The sequence below is a fragment of the Hemicordylus capensis genome, chromosome 4 (assembly GCF_027244095.1).
Source record: "Hemicordylus capensis ecotype Gifberg chromosome 4, rHemCap1.1.pri, whole genome shotgun sequence".
Lineage (NCBI taxonomy): Eukaryota > Metazoa > Chordata > Lepidosauria > Squamata > Cordylidae > Hemicordylus > Hemicordylus capensis.
The window spans coordinates 282,460,644-282,486,820 of record NC_069660.1 but is presented as its reverse complement, the minus strand read 5'-3'; the positions used below and the strand labels follow the sequence as shown (position 1 = coordinate 282,486,820).

The following is a 26,177-nucleotide window of genomic DNA, read 5'->3' as shown; positions in this document are numbered from 1 at the left end:
GTGGCCGGATCGGCCACCCACACGACTGCCAGCTCCGTCACGGAGCCAGTGGGGGCTACGGGGATCGGGGGCCATGCGGCCCCCAGAAGTTCCAGCATGCCCTGCATGAGCGCGCAGGGCATACTGGAGAGAAGTCCGAGCCGGGAGGCTGCCTTTTAATCTCCCGGTCTGGGGTCTACTAGAGAGTTGCCAAGCCGTGGAGCCGTGCCATGGTAACACACGATCCAAGAGCCCAGGTTAGTGGAACACTCGCTCCGCTAACCTGGGCTTAGGGGAGAGTAACTTTAGTGGGTTACCTGCTTTGGTGAGACCGGGCTCGGCTGTAAGCCTGGTGGTTCTCACGCGTGGGCGAAATTGGACTAGGCTCCCTTAGCCCGATTTTGCCCGATCGTGAGAATCGCCTTATAGTGTTAAACATTCATGCAAGTATACACAGGTAGAGATCTGTGCCGAGGTATAGTTATTCACACATTATGCTGAACCCTGATATTGCGGTACACTTCTTATCTGAACCATATATTTGAGGGGTCTGTACCCAGGTTCACTTTCAAAATGAAGTCATTCACAAAAACATATACTGACATTCAGTGTTCTCTGTAAGAGGGATTCCCAGATGTTGTTGACTACAGCTCCCATAATCCCTAGCTGCAATGGCCTTTGGCTAGGGATTATGGGAATCGTAAGCCACAGCATCTGGGAATTCCTCTTAAAGAGAACATTGCTGACATTGGTACCCTTGTACAGATGTCAGTACATCATAATGTACAACCTAATGCCTAAAGAGGGTTATTGTCAACATGAAATACTTTTAAAAGAGTTGGTGGTGTTAGTGCCTCTGTAGGTCTGTTCAGAAGGGAGACAGATGTTAGCTCCCAGGTGCATGGATGCTCCTTCTCCTCTTCCACCAGCAGCGACTTGGAAAATGTGCTGCAGAGAGGGCTGGGTGGGGATGGAGGCCTAAGAGGAGGAGGGCTGATCTTACAGTAGTGGGCATGAATAGTCCCCTTTACAGATCAAGGTTTGCATTTGGATGGGTGACTACATGTGAGTAAGATATTCCCCTTAGGCGATGGGGCCATCGCTCAGAGGTAGAGCATCTGCTAGCGTGCAGAAGGTCCCAGGTTCATTCCCTGGCATCTCTAGGTAGGGCTGCAAAAGACTCCTGCCTAAAACTTTGGAAAGCTACAGCCAGTGAGTGTAGACAACACTGAGCTAGATGGACCAATGGTCTGACTTAGTATAATGCAGCTTCCGATGGTTCTTTAAGCCGCAAACCTTGGTCCCCTAATGATATTATCAGCGTGGGCAGATATACTCTTCTCTCTGTCTCTGGTGAAGAACTGTGTATTAATATGCCAAACCGCTCTGAAAGGAGACTCTCTCATAATGAAAATTTGCCCGTGTCAGATAAGTGCCAGGATTAGATATTTGTCTATGCGTCTGTGCCAGGGAAGAGAAGTCACCTTTTGAATCTGACAACAGTTATTCAAGATTGATTTAAAGGAAAAACCTTAATTGCTCCAAATGGCTGTTGTCTACATATGCCCTCTAGCCCTCTTTATCCTGCTCTTAAACTCCTACACACAAGTCTTGGGCATTTCAGATTTAAGCCAGTGCTTTTCAGTAAGGAGTATTGAGTATCAGTGGTGGCACTCCACAGTATGGGAGGTGATACTTGAGCATATAGATTATTTTTCATCAGAGTGAAGCACCATCACTGCCACAGGGACCACGTTAGAGTGCTTTGTCTGGCCCAATCCCACAAGAAATGCATAAGAACAGCCCTGCTGGATCAGGCCCAAGGCCTATCTAGTCCAGCACCCTGTTTCCCATAGTGGCCCACCAGATGACTCTGGGAAGCCCATAAGCAGGAGATGAAGGCATGTTTGTTTGTTTGCTTGCTTGTTTAAAACATGTATGCCCCGCCACTCCAGTACACCACAGCTCGGGGCTGCTCACAACAATAAAATAGATACAATATACAATAAAAATAATAAAATTAACCAAATTAAGTAAACACAAGTTAAAAGTCAGGTTAAAAACCCACGATCAGTATTAAGTTTCAAATTAAAAGCTATTTCAAAAGCTAAAAATTGAGAATTATAAAAACTAAAGAACCTACCAGATATAACCAAAGATGGGGCATTAAAAAGTCTCTTTTAAAAGATGCGTGTTTAGTTGTTGTTTTTAAAAACACTGAGGGAGGGAGCATGGCAAAGCTCTTCAAGGAGGGCATTCCAAAGCCAAGGGGCCACGACTGAGAAGGCCCTGTCTCTAGTCCCCACCAACCAGATTTCTGTTAGTGGCGGGGCCATGAGTAGAGCCTGAGATGATGAGTGGAGGGCCCTGGCAGGTTCATATGGGCGAATGCGGTCCGTCAGGTACCCCAGCCCCAAGCTGTGTAGGGCTTTAAAGGTCAAGACCAACGCCTTGAATCTAGCCTTGTATCTAGAATAAAGCTGCTGCAGGATGGGTGTGACACTCATGAAGCGACTTGTGCCCACAAGCATCCTTGCAGCAGCATTCTGGACCAGCTGAAGCTTCCAAACCATCTTCAAGGGCAGCCCCACGTAGAGTGCATTGCAGTAGTCCAATCTGGATGTTACCAAAGCATGTGTGACTGAGGTTCATGTCCGACTTCTCCAAGTGGGGTCGCAGCTGGCGTACCAGCCGTAGTTGGTAAAAGGCTTTTCTGTACACCACCGCCACCTGCTTCTCCAAGGACAATGTTGGATCTAGAAGCACCCCCAGGCTGCAGACTTTGTCTTTCAGCGGGAGTGTGACCCCATCCAAGACCAGATTTACCTCATTACTCGGACAACCAGTTCTACCAACCCAGAGCACTTCTGTCTTATTAAGTTTCAGCTTGTTTGCCTCCAGCCAGTCCAGAACAGCCTTCAAGCCCCAGTTCAGAGCATCCACTGCCTCCTGGGTGTCTGCTGACTTAAAAGATAGGTAGAGTTGGGTGTCATCAGCATATTAATGGCACCACAGCCCTCACCCATGGATGACCTCTCCTAGAGGTTTCATGTAAATATTAAATGAGGTAGACGACTGCAGCACAAAAGGAGGAAGACTCGACTCAAATCTGGAAGATTACAAAATAGAACACATTTGAAAATCTATTCTCTGGCAATAGGGCAGCAAAGAAGCTATTCTTTTCAGCCCATATTGCATCCACAAGTTCATGTCCAGCAGAGTTATTCAGGGTTGTGAGAGGGCTAGTAAGTGCCCCTCCTCCCTTGAATCAGAACTTGAAACCATCTATTACCCACTGTGACATGTTTCATGAGTTTTTTGTGGATAAAAATCTCTCTTATTCTTGCCGACGGATTTAGACCCCTCAATTACTGCAGTATCTGAATTGGAGGTGTTCAGCAACTCCTCTTACGTGGTCAGGCTGGATCAGTTCCAGTTTGTGACTTGTGAGGATGTAGACAAGCTGCTTGGAGCAGTGCAGCCTACGAACTGTTCTCTTGACATTTGCCCAACATAATTTATACTATCCGGCAGGGAAGTTGTTGTAGAAGGCCTAGAAGAGATCATAAATGCTTCTCTGAGGGAGGGCAGGATGCCTCCTTGCCTTCAGGAGGCAATTATTAGACCTCTTTTGAAAAAGCCTGTGTTGGATCCCTCAGAGTTAAGCAACTACATAGGCCTGTCTCCAACCTTCTGTGGTTGGGCAAGGTAATTGAGAGTGTGGGGGCCTCCCAACTTCTGGCCGTCTTGGATGAAACTGATTATCTAGACCCATTTCAGACTGCCATTCAGGTGGGCTATGGGGTTGAGACTGCCTTGGTTGGCCTGATGGATTGGGAATTGACCAATTGGGAATTGACAGAGGAAGTGTGACCCTGTTGGTCCTTTTGGACCTCTTGGTAGCTTTCAGTACTATTGACCATAGTATCCTGGAGTGTCTGATGGGATTAGGGGTGGGAGGCACTGCTTTGCAGTGGTTCCACTCTTACCTCTTAGGCAGATTCGAGATGGTGCCCATCGGGGGCTGCTGTTCTTCAAAATCTGAAGTTCAGTATGGTGTTCCTCAGGGCTCCGTATAAATTTAATTAATTAATTAATTAATTGTTTATTTGATTTCTATACCGCTCTTCCAAAAATGGCTCAGGGTAGTTTACACAGAGAAACAGTAAATAAATAAATAAAATAAACAGCATGGGGGACAGAATAGATCCCTGTGGCATCCCACAGGCCAAATACCAAGGAGTGGATGAGGCATCCCCCAGCACCACCTTCTGAGTACAACCCTCCAGGAAGGAGCGGAGCCACCATATAACTGTGCCCCCAAGTCCCAACCTGGAGAGACATCCTAGAAGGATACTATGGTCGATGGTATTGAAAGCCGCTGATACTATGGTCGATGGTATTGAAAGGTTCAACAGCATCACACTCCCTCTGTCTATCTCCTGGCACAGGTCATCCACCAGGGCGACCAAGGCAGTTTCCATCCCATATCCAGGTCGGAAACGAGACTGGAAAGGATCTAAGTAATCAGATTCATCCAGGACTGCCTGGAGCTGAGACACCACAATGCTCTCCAACACCTTGCCCAAGAAGGGGAAGTTTGAAACTGGTCAAAAGTTATTTAAGTCATCTGGGTACAATGAGGGCTTTTAAAGGAGGGGCCTGCCTCCTTCAGGCTAGTGGGGACCACCCCCTGCTCTAGAGAGTCATTCACCACCCATGCCACCCATGGACCCAGTCCCTCCCTAGAAGCCTTCACCAACCATGAAGGGCAAGGGTTGAGGACATACATGATAGGCCTCAACCTTCCAAGCAGCCTTTATTTACTGTTCTTATGGAGAGTAGCTGCATGCAACCTGAATCCTGTGAGTTAAGGACTGTTTCTAGGGGTGTACATGAATAGTATGTTGCAAACTGGTTCAACTCGAACTGGGCCTGATTCACCTCGAACGGGGCCTGGTTCGGAGGTTCAATTGCGGACCAAACTGGTGGTGGTTCGGGAAAACCGGTTCAGCAATGGTAAGGGGCAGCCGAGCAGGGGTGGCAAGAGAGGTAATAAGCTCCTTACCTGGCCAGTGAGGCTGCCAGTGCTGCTGCTCACCCACCGGATGCGGCCTAAGCGCGTCCCTCCCTCCTTTACCAAACCACTGGATTGGTGGCAGCTTGGTAAAGGAGGGAGGAGTGCACTTGGGGCCACACCAGGAGCGAGAGCGGCAGCGCCAGCAGCCGCACTGGTTTGGTAAGGAGCCTATTACCTTTCTCACCACCCACGCCCGGCTGCCCCTTACAATTGTAAGAGACCCCCCCCCCAAAAAAAAATGTGAAAAGGGGAAGCATCACTGGATTCCCCTTTACAAGTATGTTGGCCACCTGAACAGCTGAACAAGTTTGGTCAAATTGATTGGACCAGCTGGTCAGTTTGACTGAACTGGTTCAGAGTGATGCAGTTTGGTTCGAACTGATTTGAATTCAAACTTGGAGCGTGAAAGTTATGGCCAGGTTGCTGGGATAGATGACATCAAAGTCAGACTCCAAACCAAACCCTGTAATTGGTTGCAATCTCCCACATGGGAAACAATTAAATGAAAAGTTAGCTTTTACCTCTCTTTTTGGGAGGAGGGGTTTCTTTTCTTTTGTGAGTCTCTTCTGGGTGTTTATAGAGAGAGAGTTGTTGGGGTAGGAGAGGAGAGAAGGTGGTGAAGTGAGTCTCTGTCTCTCTCCCTGAGGCTTTACTCAGCTTGAGCTGAGAAGGAGGCCTGTGAAGTATAATAACCCCAAGGACCAGGATAAAATGCATAGTAGGGATAGCAATTGTAGTCAGTTTGCTTTAGCTTGTTCTTTTCTCTCTCTCTGTATTGCCTGAGTGTCTAAATAAGGCTGAGGCCTATTGGTCTATTTTTTTTTCCTATTTGCTCCAATTTATGTCCTATTTTAGGACATAATTTATTTGAGTTAATACTGTTGGGAATTCTCTCTGGTAAGAGAATCCCTTTTTCATTATAGCAGAATGCACAGAGGCACAACACAGCGGATTTAGTTAGGCATGCGTGTATGCTGAGAGTAAAAGTAACTTGGAGCCAGTTCATAGTTTCAAATCAATATATACAGGTGAAACTCGGAAAATTAGAATATCGTGCAAAAGTCCATTAATTTCAGTAATGCAAATTAAAAGGTGAAACTGATATATGAGACAGACGCATTACATGCAAAGCGAGATAAGTCAAGCCTTAATTTGTTATAATTGTGATGATCATGGCGTACAGCTCATGAAAACCCCAAACCCCCAAATCCACAATCTCAGAAAATTAGAATATTACATGGAACCAAGAAGACAAGGATTGAAGAAAAGAACAATATCGGACCTCTGAAAAGTATACAGTATACTATGCTTGACTGGCCAGCAAACTCGCCTGAACTGACCCCATAGAGAATCTATGGGGCATTGCCAAGAGAAGGATGAGAGACATGAGACCAAACAATGCAGAATTGCTGAAGGCCGCTAATGAAGCATCCTAGTCTTCCATAATACCTCATCAGTGCCACAGGCTGATAGCATCCATGCCATGCCGCATTGAGGCAGTAATTGCTGCAAAAGGGGCCCAAACCAAGTACTGAATACATATGCATGCTTATACTTTTCAGAGGTCCGATATTGTTCTATTCTACAATCCTTGTCTTCTTGGTTCCATGTAATATTCTAATTTTCTGAGATTGTGGATTTGGGGTTTTCATGAGCTGTACGCCATGATCATCACAATTATAACAAATTAAGGCTTGACATCTCGCTTTGCATGTAATGCATCTGTCTCATATATCAGTTTCACCTTTTAATTTGCATTACTGAAATTAATGGACTTTTGCACGATATTCTAATTTTCCGAGTTTCACCTGTATGACATTTATTAAAGAACTCCATTCTAGATAGGAAAGTGAGGAGTTAGGATCTCTAATCTAGCTAACTAGCTGGATGCAGATGGATTCTGCATCTCTGCACACATGGTGCAGGGAGAGGAGCTTGCTTGCACGTTGCAAGCTAGAAGGAACAGGAAAAGAAGAGAGGAAGGAAGTGGCTGGAAGGAAAGAAGTCCCCTGAGAGTAGCAATCTACATTCCAAAGGGATAGTGTCAGAGCAGCAGAGAAGGGATGACCAATCTCTTGACCCTCTAGCCCTCTGACTCACTAGTGTGTCCTCCACTGTCTTTGAGACAAGAGACAGCGCAAAGTCCTTCACTTCCAACAAATACTGTTTCGTGAGTGCTCTGTGGGGAAAGGTGGGCCCCAAGTCAAGACACATGCCTCCCAAGCCCTAGGCCGAATGAGCCACAATTGTCTAATATCCCCGCACCCCCCACGCAAGTGATCACTTTACTGTTTCCTGTCTTTGGTGAAACTGTGAGGGAGCCTGGGTATCTGACCCAGCCTGGTATACCCTTTGCGGGGAGGGGTCAGAAAAAACCTTCCCGATTGTGAACAGGTGGTGGCACAGAAGTATACCAGCCAAGGCCCACCCAGATGGTTTTTTTGGGGGGCAGGGTCTGAACATCACCCCCACTACAGAACTGAACCACATTTTTAGGTTCCGTGCACACCCCTAGCTGTTTCCTACATTTTGTGCTAAGGACAACCACAAATTGTCTCTAAAGGGACAAATAGCAGCTGGCAGAACAATTCAAGTAAGGGAAGCGTATAGCTTTAAATTAAATCCTCCTTCCCCTGTGCCACGCCCTTGGCTGCTTTTTGTAGGAAAAAACCTTGTGGACTTCCTGTCACTGTATCTTAGCTCTTACCCATCCTGTGGCTACAGAACCAAGCAATCACACACTCAGCAAGTGAAGTGACACTTTTACCAAGCAATGATTGCTTTAAAAAAAATGCTGGAAGAAAGATTTTAAGTTGCAGATAATACTTCTTCGAGCATAGGTATTCAAGTTTTTAAAAAAGCACCTTGTGCCCAGGCTGTAAACCCAGTAAAGTTGAGTGTTATTCAAAGGGAAAAGGCAGGAAAAGTACATTAGACAGATTGTAAACCATTTGGCTAAAGGGATCATGTTACATCACATCCAGCAGCAAGGTAGTGAAAATTTTAAAACAAGCTGCAAGAAGAAATTTGTCAGAATATATAATCAAACTTTATTGGATGGCAATGTAGTTACTCTGACATGAAAGGGTATATGCTAATACAACCTCATTGTCATTTTAGTCTGAGGTTTTATAGATGTCCTGATACCAGCTATTTATTAAGCTTGACAGATTTCTTACTGCAGTCTTTCAAGGTTGATTGATTCTTTAAAGCAAGTGCTCTCCAAACTCCTTTGCGTCTGTAGCCTAGAACACTTGATCTCTTATCAAAGGCTTCTATGACTCCAGAACTGAGCTTTTAATCTTGCTCTCTGCACTAGGCATCAGAGGCTTTGACAGCTGCCATGATGGGAAACAGAACACACAGCATCTTGAAATCTGTGCTTTAGTGCAGGCAGTGTGCACACGTGCGTACGTGCAGGCCCACACATGTGGGCAGAGGAAAAGTACAGCAGGCACGAGGATTTCTTGTGTTATTTAGTAAGCAAGCATTGCTGAATGTATTCTATTTCTTGAGCATCAGTTAAATTATTGTGAAGCAATCCTTAATTCAGAGTTCTTACCTGTTAGGGACTGTCCATAAAGTATTCACCAATATTAAAGCCCTCCTTTGTCACACCTTTGCTATCCCTCCTCCCTCTGATTTACAGCGTGCATGATGCACAGTCCCTTAGCCTGGTTTTAAGGAGTGTGTGGACATAACTGGTGCCAACAGCAACTTTTTCCCCATGGCAAATAGCAGCAATGGGGGGGGGGATTTTTGTATTTTTATTTTTTGCTGGGGAAAGGGTGGATCATCTCCTCCATGCATTTAACATCACGCACAGTTTGACCTAAGTAACATATGAATGGCACACAGATTAACGCCAGGGCTTAAATGAAACCGCGCATACAGTAAACATGCAGAAAGATAAGCAGATATATTTTCTTGGTCTCTCTTCCACCTTGGTCTCCAGTGAAACTGTCATTTTCACAGATGCCTCATTAAAACAAACAAACACCACCACCCAAAACTTAAGTATTACTAGGTGCTCTGGCACTGGTGTGCATATTGATGCCCTTTTGAAGGTGGGGTGAGGGAACAAAAACTTCACATAGCTGGTGAAACAAAACAAGTCAGTGCACAGGTGTCCAAGGTCAGACAGTGGATGAAACTGACAAGCCTTTTCCTGAGCGTGCCAGTTCCACTGCAGATGTGGAGAGAGATTATGAATGAAATGGCAGTGGAGCAGGCAGGCAGGCAATGGATAAAGCAGGGTTACAAAATGTCACAACCCAACTTATTACAGGGATGGAATTCAAGTCTAGTTAAAAGACAGTATGGCCTACCATCCACCTAGAATGGAGCATCTTCTTCTGTATTAGCTGAAGGGAATGTAGAAACATTTATTGTGTGAGAAGATTCCCAAGTGCTCATTAAAATGCTTGAAAATGCACATGGGCTGAAACCACAATACTGACCAAAGCATTGGCAGCCATGAATCCGTAGCGTGAGCAGTTCTCTCAACATATAAAGCAGCAATGCAGGGGTGCCAATATCAGGCCTTCGTCCAAGTCATAAATAGAACTACTGAACGTTTTGGCACCGACATCAATTTCTTTGGCCATCTTTACACTGTGCCCACCACACTCTCATTCCTGACATTCAGCAGGTCACATGAGTGTAAATAGAGCAAAACCTAATTAGATTTCTGTTACTTAAATGGCAAAGCACAAAATCCAACGTCAGTATTACAGAACTGTAGCTCTGTCCTTTCAACAACTCTAAATCTAAAATGCAGCAGAAGGGACCAAATTAAAGCAAAGACAGACTGTACAAACTTGGGTTTGGGGTAGCTTGGTTGAATAGCCTTTGAAAAGCAGTGTTTAACATACCTATTTCTATGCAAGGGGCAAGAGTGGCTTTGAGATTCTAATATATGCTTTTGCCAGGAAAGAATACAAAATAGGGAACTGACCAGTGAGCTGGTCAAAGCTGCTTTTGCCTAGAACCAATGCTGCATTACTTCAAAGAGGAAAAATGCAGGATTACATGGTGTGTTGTGTAACTTCCTTTCTGCGCTTCACTAGTGCCAAAGAATATAAACCATGACTGAGAAAAAGTATTGGCTTTCTGTGGAGGAAACCTTCAGATTAAACTGCTGTGATGTCACAGCATTTTCAAATGTTCAGTTTATTTTAATATTTACAGATATTTTTAATCAATTGTAAGCCATCTTGAGTCCAAGTTACAGGCAGTATATACATGTGTTAAATAGATTAAAAACTACTGTGAAGGGAAGATGGAATGTTGAAATTAAGACCATAGTGAGGAGCCAATGGTCAGTTTGTCCAGTGGAAGTCTCCTGATGAAAGAGAAGGGCCTACATGTTTAGTGCAAGATTCCCAACCATGGGTCCACAGATATTGTCAGACTACATGTTGGATGAGAGGTTGTTAGATTTCAGTAAAAAGTCACTGGGACTGGTGGGAGTTGCTGTCCAACAATGTTAAAGGGGCCCAAGGCTTGGAACCCCGATCTAGTGGGAAAGAACGCAGAGAGGGGGAGGAGAACTGACTTTACCAAAGTGATTAAGAGTAATCCAAGTCTTGCTGTAGATTGCCAGTATTATTTTAAAACTAGTAGGTTGATAGTAGTTAAGAATGAGATACTACATCAGGAAGAGCATGGAACTAGGGATTTCAAGAACCCTTAGGGAGCAGCAAAGGGAAAATAAGCAACTGTTTCCCCCTGTTTTTCATATTTAAGGCACTGGATGGAAGCTAGCTTCCCTTAGTACAAGACAAAAATAGAGCTATGGATAGAAACTTGGTTTCTGGGGGATAGTTATTTTATTCTAAACATATAGTGCCCCCACCCCCAATTTGGTGCTTTCCTACATAAGACACACACAGCCTGTGGAGGGGGGGGAGAATGCCATTTCTTCTATAAGCTGTTTTTAGTATTGCTTAGAACTAGCCCCTAGTAAAGTTAGGCTTACATAAAACACTAATTAGATTACTGGCTGTCATAACAGATAGCATTGTTTACTAGCTACAACTTTAGCTTTCATGTCATCTGACGTACACAGTGGAGGGTATGAAGAAAAACTACTTCCGCCCAAATTTCTTTTAGTTTGAATATATTGTCCAAGGAAGATCGACAAAGCAAATGAAGGCACTTTTGCATAATTTCAATGGGGGATAGATAGGATTCTATTTGCCCAGAGCTGAATACAGCAGCTCTAACATATGAGGCAGCAGTTCAGGTAGAAGACAATCTTTAAAGTGTCCTTTAATGAAGAATGTGAAGTCAGGGAGCAGGCAATGCCTCCTTAGTATGCACTATTTGCTTCAGGAAGAAACAATGTATGGTCTTATGTTCCTAGCACCCATGCCAAGAATTAACTCAAGAATAGACCTTAAATGTTTATCAAAGTTGCAATCCAATGACTACTTGCTATGGAGTAAAATCCACCAGGACACAATGGAGCTTGCTTTGAGTCACCATACTTACGATCAGTTCGTCTTACAGCATGGTTACCTGCTCATCTGTAGTAAATACAGCAGGAACGATTTAGAAATCGGTTTTGTGAACTGGGACAGATTTTTATGCCTTCTGGCATTTAGATTCCAGTAGATTAGCCAATGAATAACTGATCTCACACACTCTCTCCCCCACCCACCCCAAGGGAAAGTCAACAAGGAAGTTACATCCTTTTTAAAAACTACACAACCACCAGGGTTATTTAAGGTCTTGCATGAGAGTCAATGAATATTCATGAAGGTCACATATCGATACAGTTTGTACTTGGAGGGAAAACACAGACATTAACATATACTAGTTGCTATGAGAACTGAAACAAGACACTATATATTTTCCTACTGAAGGACACATCCAGGAAGCAATTACAAGGGAGGGGCAGTCACAGTTCTTCGAAAAGCACAGCTAGATTACCTTCCCACACCACCATATCACCTCAACACATTCCTTAATTTGTAGAGCTACTCTAGCAGGGTGAGTTTTAGGGCAACAATAGTTTGTTTACTGTAAACTGCCCAAACTTCCATCTCTGAGAAGTTTACAACAATGAATTAAAACCTTAATATTTAAAACTACAAATTTAGTTTTAAAATTTGGGTGAATCAATGTCTCTTAGGAGATTTTCTAGAAGTTGTCAGAGACAAGGACACACTTATTTCAGCAGGGAACACATTCCAGTTTCAGGTGGCTACAGAGAATGCCCATCCCCATGTAGCCACCAGATGAGCTGGTGACAATCGCAGATGAACCTTTCCAGACAATCTCAATGGGAGATGGGGCTCATAGTGAAGATGTTCTCTTAAGTAACCTAGGCCTAGATGTTTAGAGCTTTATAGGTTACAACCAGCACCTTATATTTTGCCCAGAAACTTATTGGCAGCCAGTGTAGTTCTTTTAACATAGGAGAAATATTGTCTCCTTGAGATTGAAATATTGTCTCCAGAGACCATCTTGGCCATTCTGTACCAACTGCCGTTTCCAGACTACATACAAAGGCAGCCCAACATAGAGTGCATTTGCAGTAGTCAAGTCTGGAGGTTATCAGCATATGTAGCACTGTTCTAAGGTCATTTAGTTCAAGAAACAGTCACAGCTGCATATCAGCCAAAGCTGATAGAAAGTACCACTGGCCACTTCCTCAGCCTGAGACACCAGGGAGGGTTTGGATCCAGAATCACTCCAACTGCATACCTGTTTCTTTTGGGGAAGTGTGAACCCATCCAGAACAGGCAGATCAAAATTGTCTGCTGAGTTCTGAACCTGCACAATAAGTGTGCCGCTGAGTTGGTGTCGACTCCTGGTGACCACAGAGTCCTGTGGTTGTCTTTGGTAGAATACAAAGGGTCTTATTTGGATTCAGTCTGTTATCCCTCATCCAGCCCATAACTGCCTCCAGGCAGGCATTTAGGGAGGTTATGCCTTCTCCTGCTGATGTTGACATGGAGAAACAGATTTGGGTGTCATAAGCATATTGATTACACCATGCACCAAATCTCCTGGTGATTTCTCCCAGCAGTTTCATCTAAATGTTAAAAAGCATTCACACTAGTGCAATTTCCTCATCAGCCATTGGACTCTAAGAATGTTTCTCTAGAGCCGCAGGATCTGGAACAGAATGGTGGCAAGTGTTACAATCGTCCCAGTTGCATTCTCAAGTGCAACCCATGCAGCTTCCTATAAGAGATAATGGGACTACTGACTTTTCCAAGAAAAATGCAGCCAGTGGGCTGTACTTAAGTATTTTAAAAGTTGCTAATAATGAAAGTATACAAGATTGCAGTCCATTTGTAATGGAAGTGAGGCTAGAGCTAGCCATTTAATTTTAAGATTATGGTGCAATGGCAACTAAGTCATTAGGTTATATCAGAGCATGTGTTAAGGAGGTAGATAGTGGCACAATTGCTTGCAATTGTCACTAATATAAGCCCCGTTGATATAGTGTGCTCAGCTCCTGTACTATTTAGATAGAATATACAATCAGGGTGTGGTGTATCTGTATGTTCCCAACAGACATATGGTACATTTTCCTGTATTTGAGGAGGCCTGTAACTAGACTGAATTAATACATGTACAATCATTCAGACAAAAACATGTATATACTTACAAATTTGTCTACATATACATCACGGTCTGAACAGGGTTATAATTTAGAAGCACATTTTTATCTAGCTGATCTAAAAACTGAAAGTGCCAACAAAGATTTTACCAAATAAACTGGGAAACTGACACTTGACTTGTTTCTGCACATGAAGAACAAGACAACATTTCAATAAGTTACAGGACAGAGTTCTAGTGTACATATGTTTGTACAAGACATTATTTTATTGAAGTCTACTAAAAGATATTTGTTCTTGGATCAAATCACGTGATGATCAGAAAGCCATAATGCCATTTCAGTTCATTGCATACATGTTAGGGAGTCTTCATTTAAATCCTGTTCATCTTATCAAGTTAGTCCCCAAGTGCCGAACATACAGGACCACTGTCCAATTTGTTTTGTTAAAACTTGGTACCAAACCAAAATGACACATTTACATGTACTGTACATTTCACAAGCAAAACACACAAGGAAGCCTAAACAATGTAACAGTTTAGATCCATTTTGTAGACAGAATACATTAAAAAAACTTGACCTAAACAATGATATTTAATCCTATTTCATGTATAAAGCAATGATGAATAAACTGCTCAATTCTGACATTAACACTATGATGAACATTCAAGTAGGGCCTGGAAAGATATAAACAAAGGGTAACTTATTTATTAAGTTTCTTGGACACAAAGGACAGACCACTACTTTTGTTAAGGCTGCAGCTAGGTCTTCAAGAATATTAGACTCTAAGTCAGATTTTGTCTATAGACAGGGTATTTTTACTTTATATACTTATGTCAGAAAGCTGGTGCTATTATCTACTCGGTTACTTGCATTTCAAATCATTGTTACTTTACAGATAAGTACAACTCTCAAAGTACAAAAAAATGAAGGGAACATTAGGGCTAAGATATAAGTGCTATAACCACATAGTGTTCTGTACCAAGGGTATTTTGTAAGTATTCCCCAGCTCTTAAATTTTGTTTTTTAAAAAGACATTGATATTACCAAGAAAATGGGTACTCTTCAAGTATGTAGCAGTTGAAAATTGTTACTTATGTGACGCAGGGGTCCACTGGAACACTTGTAAGAATGAGAGAAGCACAGAAAGCTTTTTAATGTTAATCCACAAGTGCTTCATCACTAGCCAAAGAATGGAGAAAAATGCAGAATCTCAAATCATGGCAACACTAATATTGTTCATAAATAAATGCCAGCTGATTTAAGAAAAGGCAACTGATTTTGCTTTACATTTAGAAAAATCTTACCTATATACAAGACAATTTAAAATTGTAGTTGCTGAGAAAGCTGTTGTCATTTGCTCAACAATTCCAGAAGTGCATTGTATATGGTAAGGATCAGAGACCCCAAGATGAGACATGCAGTTTTAGGAAATTTTGAATGTAAGCAAATGTACACAGTAATAGTAGAATTTTGAAACAAGGAAATACAGTTGCTGCTGCAGTGCAAGTAGGATGAACAAACATACAGCCTTTTCTCAATTACTTTACATATTTACAGATATTACACTATTTTCCCCCCATGGTCTCCATGGGAACAACATTATATGAATATGTTTTCACTATGTGATGCTCAAAACATCCATAACACAAGACCAAATTTAATTCAAGTTACAAAATACATGACCACATTACTTTACAAAATCACTACTGACTGCTTAGGTTCAACACAAGACCAGAGACTTACAACTGGAAATAGGTTTGGTACAAGTCACAACTGTTGCTTGCTGAGAGTGTAATGTTTTGTGAGATAGTTGAAGACTAGGTCAAGTTTCAGAAGAGATACAATTCAGCTTCATAATATATGTCAAAAAACCTTAGACTTCCCTCCAGTTAACTGATCTTACAATCATTTACTGCCCTCTGAAATGTGCAAGATAACATTTTCTTATTATAAGGAGTCTTATTTGATGCAAAATGTTATTCCATTTCTAATACTTTTGGGCAGGCTTCAGATTTTTATGGCTTAAAGACTTACACTTTTAACATTGGTATTCTAGGCATGTATTTCAAGGCAAATGTTTCAAATTCAGATATCATTGCCCAACCAAGGGAGGATAACTAGATATTCTATCAAGACATTTACCAACTTGTTAAAAAGCTCCCTTCCTTTCCTGAGGGGAATACACCACAACTACTGTGTAGATATAAAAGTCATCAGCCCTATTCAAATTCAGATTTACAACCAAGTTATTAACATCTAATTTCTTTATAGCTATTGAGATACCTATCTGTACAGTTATTTACATGCAACATACACATAAGATTTTGTCCTATAGGACATTGCACTGATGCATATGAAGCCTTTACTTCTATCAAGTAACCCTAAAGTATAAGCCATGTTCAAACAAGATTGATTAGTGCAAAGTTGCCCCGAGTTTTTTTTTTGTTCTCTTGATAGTTTAAATTAGTTCAGTAACACTTTGACCACTATTCTTTATATCTATCTAGAGATAGATGAACAGCATACCTGCTCCAACTATATTTTCAATGACCAGACATTAACTGAATAAGTATTACTATACTGCTCACAGTATTGGCCATTTTGTTCTGTGAAAACTTTGGTTCTCCACTTCAGTTTATAATTTAGAACTCCTCATTTTGACATGCACCTATAACATGGGAATTGAACTGCACCACAATAATTGTGATATCATCCCTGTACATCCGAGCCAACTCTTCTGGAAGACTGAGCATCTTGGACAGCCGTTCGTGATCAACAGTGCCAAATTCATTATTTCCCACAGCATGACGTATTAAGTGAGTTGCTGCATTTTGATCTTCAAAGGCTGAGGAGACCCGGGCTCTTCTTTCTGTTAAGAGACCATGCATCTGTCCCAGAGTTACCTTATAACCTCCAACAGCTATTGGCTGTTGATGATGAACACCTGTTAGGTACTCACCTACAATTCTAACCACATCTTGCCTGTGCATGGTTTCCCACAAGCCATCTGTAGCCAGGATCAGAAATTTGTCCTGAGGCCTTAATTTGTGATGTATTACCTCTGGCTCAGCTGTGAGGTATGGAGGAGTATGATAGTTTGGTGGGATGAATTTTGTATACTCATTGTCATTGAGCTGATCTGGCCCTGTCTCTATCACTCTCTTCTGAAGATCAATGCTCCATTTAAATTTGACATCTCCAAATGCTCTGAAAGGCATCAGTAAGCCTAGCAGTCGATCTTGTTTCACGGCGCTTTTTTCTTCAGACTTTGGATGCTCCATTTTGACTCGTTCAACCTCACTTTCATTCTGTGCATTATGATCATATGACAATGCAACAGCAGACCAAGATCCATCTTCTTCCTGGACCCCAAGCATGGCCCTGCTGTCACCCGTGTTGGCAACATGCAAATCAACTCCATCTACATGAGCAACACAGGCAGTTGCACCAGAAAAGGCTACACGCAGTACCAGATAATTGAGAAAAGAATTTGGGTCTCCTACTTGTGCTTCCAAAGAAATGTCATTGTCAAGTCTCTTAAAGGCACTGATTAGAGCCTCTTTTACATCAGTTGTCTCTCCAGTATTGAGATCTATGAGTTCTTGCCAGTAAGTCCGTAAGCTGTTAAAGTACAGTTTGGAGGCTTCTTTACTGAAATAGTCATTGGGGTGCTTGTGCCATTGTAAGATGGGCAATAGGGCCCTGCCACTCTCTACAGCATTTTCTATTTCAAGTAAAGTCTCATGGGGTAACAGAGAAACTGCTATGTAATAAAACAATCTTTCACTGACAGCTTGCGCACATGCACAGCCTGCATGGCCATCAAACACACCAAGGAGCATCCCTCGTGTTTGTAAGCATGTGGCTGCACTTCTCCGGTCTTCTATGGGGGCATTGGCTGGAAGTTGGTTGCTATCAAAGCCAAGGACAGAACTTAAGTTTTTGCCATCAAACTCTGGAACTTTGAAACTGTATTCATTTGCCTTCAGAATGCTGTTGACCTGTGGAGGTGTGAGGTAAAATCTCTGTGGTGTGGAGACATAGTTCCTTGCATGAATTAACTGAGTCAAGTTCTCCTTTGGTCTACAGAGTGTTGCAAGCTTCTTCTGCGGGACATATCTCAAGTGATTGTGAGTTAAGTGAGGTGAAAAACAGCACAGATGCTTGTGGTGACAGTAACATGCAGTATTGTATATCCTGCCAATCTCACAGTTGCGAATCAATGGGAGCAATAGTTGAGTTGGTGCTGGCATGGCATCCGAAAACAAAGGCAACCTGGGGCTCCTGACTGGAATTGCTGGCGGGGGGAAGAACAAGTGATAACTGGGGTTAGCATAGATTTAAAAACTAAACATTTATAACTACTTTAACAGCCCAGAGACATTTTGGTATAGGGCAGTGTACAAATGTACTAATAAACAAACTACCTTCATCCAGACGACACTTTAATTTACACAATATTTCAACTGCAAATGACAAGAAAAACAAGAGTTGTACATCATGTCAATTTCAATAAGTCTTTCTTTACTCTCAGCTCACTGCTTGCCTACACTTGCTGCCTGCCCTCTGAGTGCTGTCTCTGCAGGCTCACCAGTGGTTCCTCTAATTTCTTTCATCTTTGTGCAGAATGAGTTTTGTTCTGGGCAGCAGTATCAAGGCAGTGTGTGCGCATCTGCATTCAGAATGGGGCCGTCCTGATTCAACCTGAGCGGGCTCTAAAATGAACTAAGTGGACATCCAAAAACTTGTGAGCGTGCGCACATGCACATGCCTTAGAGGGAACATTGCTGCTCACTCCTGTCCACTTACATTTGCGCTGCAGACCAAAGTGCTCCTCTTGCAAACCTACAGGCCAACTCTGCCTGCTTGCCCTCTCACTGTCTCTACTCACACAGCCTGCCTATTCCATCTCTCTGCTTGTCTGCACTTCCCAGTCTCCCTCCCTAACCATTTGCTCCCTCTGCCTATCTGCTTGATTGGCCTGTCCACTCACTTTGCCTGCCTGCCCCACTCCATCAATCTGCTCAATTACTCTGCCTGCACTTGAACTCACTAGCATATCTGCCTTCTCACTATTTCTGCTTGTTATCCTTTCTACCTGCCATGTACAGATCCCAAAACCTACAATGATTCACCATATGGTACCATCTGCCAAACAGGCAGACACCAGTGAAAGCTCAACTGACATGCTTGGCTTGTGGGTTTCATTCTGATGCACCAAGTACATGAGCATTTCAAACAAAGCCCAGCACTAAACTGCCAAAAGTCGTAGGTAATTGTGAAAAGATTACTTCTGAAATTTAAGCAAAAACAAAGTTATTTGGGGGCCAATCTCAGGAAATGAAAATCTGAATTTAGTTCATGTAATGGGTTGTTTCTAGAAGCAGAATATTGTATTTTGAAAAACTATCCCACATTCTTACAAACAGCTACTAAAAGTACTAGAAAAAGAGAAATAGTGAAGTGTAAGAATTAGTGAGAAAATGGTGGCGCAGCAGGAAATGACTTGACTAGCAAGCCAGAAGTTGCCGGTTCTAATCCCTGCTGGTATGTTTTCCAGACTATGGGAAACACCTATATCGGGCAGCAGTGATATAGGAAGATACTGAAAAGCAACATCTCATACTGCATGGGAGGAGGCAATGGTAAAGCCCTCCTGTATTCTACCAAAGACAAGCACAGGGCTCTATGGTCACTATGAGACTCATAGTCAATACCAACTGGACGGCACACTTTACTAATGACTTTTACACCAATTCTGCTAACCCCCTGCTATCTGAGCAAAGAGGCACCTTTTAAAAGTGGTGATTCTCTTTACTGAACAGGGGGAGAGTAACTGGCCCTATCCAATCTCACCACAGCATCCCTCCAGTGGCCGTTGCTGGTGTCTATCTTATGTTTCCTTTTCAGATTGTGAGCCCTTTGGGGACAGGGAGCCACTTTATATCTATGTAAACTACTTTGGGAACTTTGGTTGAAAAGCAGTATATAAATATCCGTCATATTCATACTGATGAACCACTGATCAAGAACACATTTGCTGACAGCAATTAACGACCAGCAACACATTTAAAAAAAAATTTAGGAGAATAATCTAAAGCCAACTTTCTCTATAGCTCATTCCTCATACACACATCTAGAGAAATGCAAGCAAAGTCATCTATATTTACAGCTGTCTTAACCAGAACTTTAAACTAGGAGTGTGAAAGTCAACTAAAGGTTAAGATACAGATAACAGAGTCATAGATTAGGACAGCTGTCTGTGTGGAGACTGACTCCATTTTTAGATTGGCAGTGAAAAGGATTTAATTTGCCCAGCTGAACACAATTCAATTATTTTATATTAAGATACCTTAAATTTGCAAATCTTCTAGGAAACTTTTTAAAGGCAAGACATGCACAGCTGAATTCTGCTATTCAGGATGAAGTCTCACTGAATTTTATCATATTTACTTCCAAGAAAGTGTGCATATATACAGCCTTCAATTCCTTTCATACTGTATCATCAGGGCTACTCAGTTTTGATTATCCAGCTGGTTTTTGACCATAGCTCCCAGCACCCCCAGCCACAGTGGCCAATAGTCAGGGATGTTGGGAGCTATAGGCCAACATCTGCAGGAAGGATGAAGTTGAGTAGCCCTCTAGCTCAAATTGTGACTTCAAAGTTTTACCTTTACAAACTGTTAATGACAGGATGTGATCTACAAGGGACATTTAGGAGCCATAAAACTTTATTCAAGTCTTCAAACATTTATTCCCAACTGACTAGCTCAATAATTATGGCTATGAGTTGCAAGAAGTGCTGTTTCTCCTAGGCAACATCTCCAGCCAGAACACAGGAATATTTATGGCAGTATTGGCAGCTACCATTTTGCACACTCAGTTTCACCTACTTACACAGCCACACGCTTAGCAGTATTTCACAGCATATGAATAATATTTTATAATACTCATGTTAGGTGAATATTACATAAGTAGTAAGGAGCAAAGATTGAGCTCAGGAAAGCACAATTTTTATTACACAGCAATAGCCAGAATTCCACATTTTTTGCTTACCCCTTTGTCATGTTCACAACCTTCCTCCCAACTTGGAGCTGCAGAGGTAGGTGGGGATCATCTCAGAGTTAACAGCAATCCTAACTCTTCCTAGCTCTAAAGTTGAGAGGAAATCTGCAGATGGCTTGGATACTGCATTGTTGAGGCATTATAGGGCTGAACCAGCAAACTCCCAGCACCCTTTCCTGCTCTGGAGTGGCTTTGGCCACTGTGCTGTCAAACCAACATAGGACTAAGTCAGCTGGGGAGCCAGAACGGGTGGTGCAAGGGGAGCATTCACTGCTTGAGTGTGGTACTTGAAGTGTCTTGGCCAAGCAAGTTCCATGACACTCTTGCATGGGAGGTGGAGAAGGCACTTACTTGGCCCGTTTGGTTAAGATGCCAAAAGTGCTTCAGATGAGCACTGGCAAAATGAGCAAGCTATGCTTCTCTCTTTCCCATGGAAAAAGGAAGATAGGGGCTGCCTCGGACCATTTGCCACAGCCAACTGGAGTCAGAAGGGGCAGATGACCAAGGCCAGCCAAAGACTGTGGCCTTTTGCCCATGGCCTTTATCCAGTTCCACTCTCCTCCTCTTACTATATTTTCTTTGTTCAGCCCGATTTGGTTGTATTTTCTGAGAGATCAGATACAATTTGGGGTACCACTAAATGGCAGCAAATTTATCTAATTTATTATATTTTACAAGGATATGGGATACAATTTGGATTTTCTTTGGCAGGCAACAAGATCTATTGGGCTGTCTCCCTTCTTGATCAGCTTTAGTTCTTGCTTATTTGGCTTCATATTCTGCAATATTTCCCAAAGTCCTTGGCTATACATCCCTCTCTCACTATTTCGGTTTAACTGCCTCTTCTCATCAAGTTTCACAGATAACAATAAAGACATTATCTAATCACCTCTATTACCACAGATGTAAAATATCTGCTGTTTCCCTCTCTACACACAAGACAATGCAATACAAGGTAAGTGCCAAACATACTCCTAACAATCTGCTGCTTTCCAAGGCTTCTCAAATCCAGCTGTTAGTTTTGCTCTGATGCTAACACAGTCCAGCTAGCAAGTGCATATCAAGTCTCCAAACAAAAATCTAGCCAAATGGAGTCTGCTATTCCCATTTTAATCTTTCGCTCAGCAGTCAGTAGCTTATGTCCAACACTGGCTTTGCACAGTCAGTGCTGCATATTATTGCTGACCATTACACAGCTGGAGGAGGAAAGAATTTGCCTCTTTACATAAGAATTCAAATTATACCCTCCCTGCCACTGCCCATCAGGGGTAAGGAATGCATTTCCACCTTAATAGCCAGAGAACAGTGGCAGGAAGAAATGAGAAAGTCAGCCTGGCTAAAAGCTGCCTGGACCAATTCCCTTCACTTCCCTAGCTACTCCGACACTACCTTGTCTTGCCTCCCAGGGGTTGCCCTGTGGGAAAGCTTCCCACTGCCCACAGAAGCCTGAGGTCTGAAACCTTCTTCTTCTTATCCATTCAGTCATGTCCGACTCTTGGTCACTCTATGGATCAATGCACCCCATGAGGTCCACAAATTCACATCATGGTTCCTCCCTGCCCTCAGTGAAGCTAAGTGTGCCGCAGATGAGCCCCCCACTCCAGTATCTCCAAAGCTCAGAATTATGTGAGAGACAAAATCTCACCACTCCCTCTTAAGAGGTTAGCAGGGTCAGTGGCAAGGATGCTACTAAGGCCATGCAAAATCCAGAAGTCCCTGTTGAAGGCACTCTAAGAGGGCGTGCATGAGCATCAGCAGCTTAAATAGTCTGAACATTCATTCACAGCAGAAAACATTTGCATTATCATACATTGTTTCCAATGAAACACTTACGTCTCAGGAAAGAAAACAGGTAAACATCCTCAACATTTAAAAAAGGCACATTTATGGCCTGGATAGGTTAAGCAATAGTTAAGTTTCCCTTGTTTTAGCTTGTCAACCTCCTAGAAGAAGTTTCTAAAAACTAGTTAAAGAGAATTTAACATGCACAATTCTTAAGATTAGTATTGTGATAATTTGGGGATAAAAATTTAGCTACTGCAAATTGTATAATACCAATAGCTAAACATATTTGGCTTAGAATCCAAATATGCAAGTCATTAGCATGTTCATCCAAGTCAATATCCTCCTCAATAAAACTGATGCATTACAGATCTAGAGAATGAAAAAACCTATGCTCATCTTTTTACCCTGCTTCAGATTTGAAGCCAACCCTGGGTCAGTTTCAAATCCCACCCAAGTCTATTCATAAGCAACGTGAACGTATCAGTAAGACTGGGAGGCAACACAATAAGTGTGTTTAAAGCAGCACCTCCACCATCACGTCTCATTACTTACAGTAACATTTTGTTTGATACATACCCGCATTATCCCACTCCCTATACCCGCCAATTCCTATTATTCAGAAAATAGGAGCACAAGAGATACATACCAATCCGCCTGGGCCCAGGACACACACACATTCTCCTGTCACAACAAGAAGCCGCCAACATCCACAAAGCAGTAGCCCAGGAAAAGCAAGGCAGAGAGTTTATTAAAGAAGGAGGAAGAGATCTCCAACATTGAAGGGGAACAGAAAAGAAAAAGACAGAAAGACAAGCAGTTTGTTTGTAGTGACAAGCATTAAGCAGCAGCAACTGCAGCATAGCCATCCCTTAGCAGCACTAATTGTACCGCAGGCCTGACACACTGCTCTCCTTACCCTTTGATGCACAATACAGCACCCAGTTCATGCAAGATTCATTTGCTGTCAGCCAGACCTACAGAACCACATGTACACTCATCCATTTAAGCAAGACTGGAAAAATATTTCAGTGTTAAGTACCAGCTTGGTTTGGAGCCACCAACAGGTTATAGGTACCAGCCCTGTACAGGGCAATGTAACATTTTTACTTTCATATTGTCTACAAGTCTGGGTACTGAGATTTTTCCAGCTCTGCTAACCTAAGAGATATTAGTGAGCAACAGCCATACATTACAGACTCCTGCTTTGTTGCTCTTTATTTATTCATTCATTCATTCAATTTATATACCGCTTTTCATTAAAAATAATCTCAAAGCGGTTTACAATATAATTAAAACAATGCATAATGAAAATACAAAAGTACAAATATAAATATAAAAATAATATCTATTTAAAAATTAAAAAACCCATTAAATACATAAAAACACAAAACCACATACACATGCCATATTAAACATATTCATTACTGACTCCCACAAGCTACAGTAAGAGCCCTACTATCCTTGAAAAGTACACATAACTAAGAGAAAGCAGGCAAGACCTACTAGGTCCCAAGCATTTCACCACTGGCCTCTCTCTATGAGCTGACCTGCCCAGGAATGCTACCCTTGTTTCTTAAATTGACCAGTTTTTCAGTTTTTATATGCATATGCAGGATACCTAGGGCACATTGCTTATTTAAGACACTCGCACTACTCAAGCTGTGCACCTGACCCACACATACGAGGGCTTTATGAGATTTGTATCTCAGTGACCTGCACTGGTACATTGCCAATTCAAAGGGCATACAGGGGCAACAACTATAAGACTTCATCAACTATTCAGTCTAGAAGATTTTTTAAAAGTTTTTTTTTTTTTAAGCGTTCAGCACGAGGAAGGGGAACCAAGAATCTCTCTTTCTGAGGGACACCGCTAATGCTTCCAGTTCGGTACCACAGATCTGAGACTAGCCTTTGAGCAAATGCTGTGAAATGGAGACTCCCTCACATTCCTTAAACTACAAGGCAAGAGAGAACCCCGAATGATTTATTTACAGCCTTTATGAAACCACCTCTCTGCCAAGGCATTCAAGGCTGGTTACAATTTTTTTAAATCCCAAACCCATGGAGCCCCAGAAGTTAAGACAGGCCACTGGTGGACTCTTCAAGGGCTGATGATAGAAGTTCCCTGGGCTGGGTTCTCTTCTCCCTCCCCCTACGGGCACACAGACCTGAAGAGCTAGCTTGACAGCACAGCAAGGGAGGATGTCCCTTCAGGAGCTCATGGCATCATGTCAGAGGACACAAAGCTCCTAAGAAGCTCCTACTTTGCCCCGCGAGACACACAGAAAAGCCCCTGGACATCATCTACTGCTTATGCGGCCTGGACTGTACCTGCTGACCAGCGGGATGGGAGGTGACCGGGTGGACTCTAAGGGTTGCCCCCCCCCCCCGCGCCGGGCCCCTTCCTTTCCCTCCAGTACACGGATTTTAGCGGAGAAGGTGGGAGCCTCTTCCACACGACCAGCCCACCCCTTCCCGTCTCCCCTATCATCTCCCGCGTGCCGACTTCGGATTAGGAGCCGCTTGCGGGCAGGGACCCTTCTACTCTTCCTGTGTCAGATGCCACGAGAGAGCTAGAGGCCAGCCCTGACTGAGAAGACTCATCATCCGAGGAAAGGAGGGAGGCAGCAGCTGCCACAAGAACAAGAGCAGCAGCAGCACCACCACCCACTCGGCCGCCAGCGGCAGCCTCAGGCCCGAAGGGAAAGAGCTGTCACCTCGCTCGGCTCCCCATTTTCCTCTCACGCCCACCGCCACCCTCCCCACCCCACGCCCGGCTTCCCTCTTCAGACACTGACCTGGTCAGCTGCAGGCGGGGAGGCGGCACCCCGCTCGGTCAGCGGGAAACCGGAGAGCGGGGATGCAGCGCGCTCTTCTTAAACTCGCTCGCCCGCTCTCCCCTCACCGCAGGAGAGCCACACAACTCAGCACCAACCGCCACCGCCACCGCCGCCGCCGCCCCCTCGTCCCGCCCCACCCTCCACCGCGCCCCGAGGAGCCGTCGCCGTTCGCAGCGTGTGTGCGCGCGCCTGACGCGATCCTTCACAAGAGCGTCGCACGACGGGAACGCTCCAACCAACGGCGTGACGGCTTCCTTCCGTCGTGGGCATTTTTTGTGACGCGCCACGGATTATAAAGCCTCGGGGAAGGCAGGGCGAGGGCGCCTATTGGCTGGAAAGGAAGGGAAGGTCACGTGACGCTCCCGCTTTCTTCGGTTCACGCACCGCCCGCCCGCTCCAGCGCCTTGACATCCCCCTCTTCTTCTTTACGTCTTCTAACTCACTGGCGGAAGGATCTACCGATGCCTCTTTGCTTCCTCCGTGATGGTGGAGGAATTTTAAGTCAGTGGTTGCCGCAGGGGGTGTTTCTTCCAAGCGCTGAAGGGCGGGAGGAAGCAGACCAGCCACAGAACTAAGAAACGGCCAGATGTACAGGAAGTCTTACTCAAATCCATACAAGGAAGGACACCAAAACTGACGCTTCTGCACTAGGGGGCCTGGGGCAAAAGAGACTACTACGCTTCTAATTCATTTCACTGGAAAATCCGACATTGGCAGAATGATCACCCCAAATTCACCCCGTATATGGCAGTGGTTTGCTGTGCCTGAGACAGGATTCTGACTTCCGGCAAGCTCTGATTGTGAGCCTGCTGCCCTCCTAAGTTTCAAGAGGCAAACGCTGAGAAACAGC

At 43.5% G+C, this 26,177-nt stretch overlaps 1 protein-coding gene across 3 annotated transcripts; it reads right to left on the bottom strand.

Annotated features, from left to right (window-relative positions):
• Positions 1 to 13,868: 13,868 nt before the first annotated feature.
• On the bottom strand, positions 13,869 to 25,743 carry PDP1 (pyruvate dehydrogenase phosphatase catalytic subunit 1). 3 transcript variants are annotated; one of them, XM_053248827.1, is made up of 3 exons: positions 25,286 to 25,743; positions 23,134 to 23,168; positions 13,869 to 17,934 (listed from the first exon to the last, which is right to left on the bottom strand). In XM_053248827.1, exons 2-3 carry the CDS (start codon positions 23,162 to 23,164, stop codon positions 16,280 to 16,282), a joined length of 1,686 nt encoding a protein of 561 aa, XP_053104802.1. In that variant the 5' UTR covers positions 23,165 to 23,168; positions 25,286 to 25,743; the 3' UTR covers positions 13,869 to 16,279. The 3 variants fall into 3 exon arrangements, with proteins under 3 accessions (XP_053104802.1, XP_053104803.1, XP_053104801.1); XM_053248828.1 differs by lacking the exon at positions 23,134 to 23,168 and having other exon boundaries at positions 25,286 to 25,740; XM_053248826.1 differs by lacking the exon at positions 25,286 to 25,743 and having other exon boundaries at positions 23,134 to 23,179.
• Positions 25,744 to 26,177: the final 434 nt, after the last annotated feature.

Bases quoted from the DNA above. Each gene is read 5' to 3' on its own strand.
- PDP1 (XM_053248827.1), bottom strand. From the start codon at position 23,164: ATGTGTGTGTGTCCTGGGCCCAGGCGGATTG. The intron at 17,935-23,133 runs GTATGTATCTCT...TCCCCCCGCCAG, and splicing joins TCCTGGGCCCAGGCGGATTG to CAATTCCAGTCAGGAGCCCC.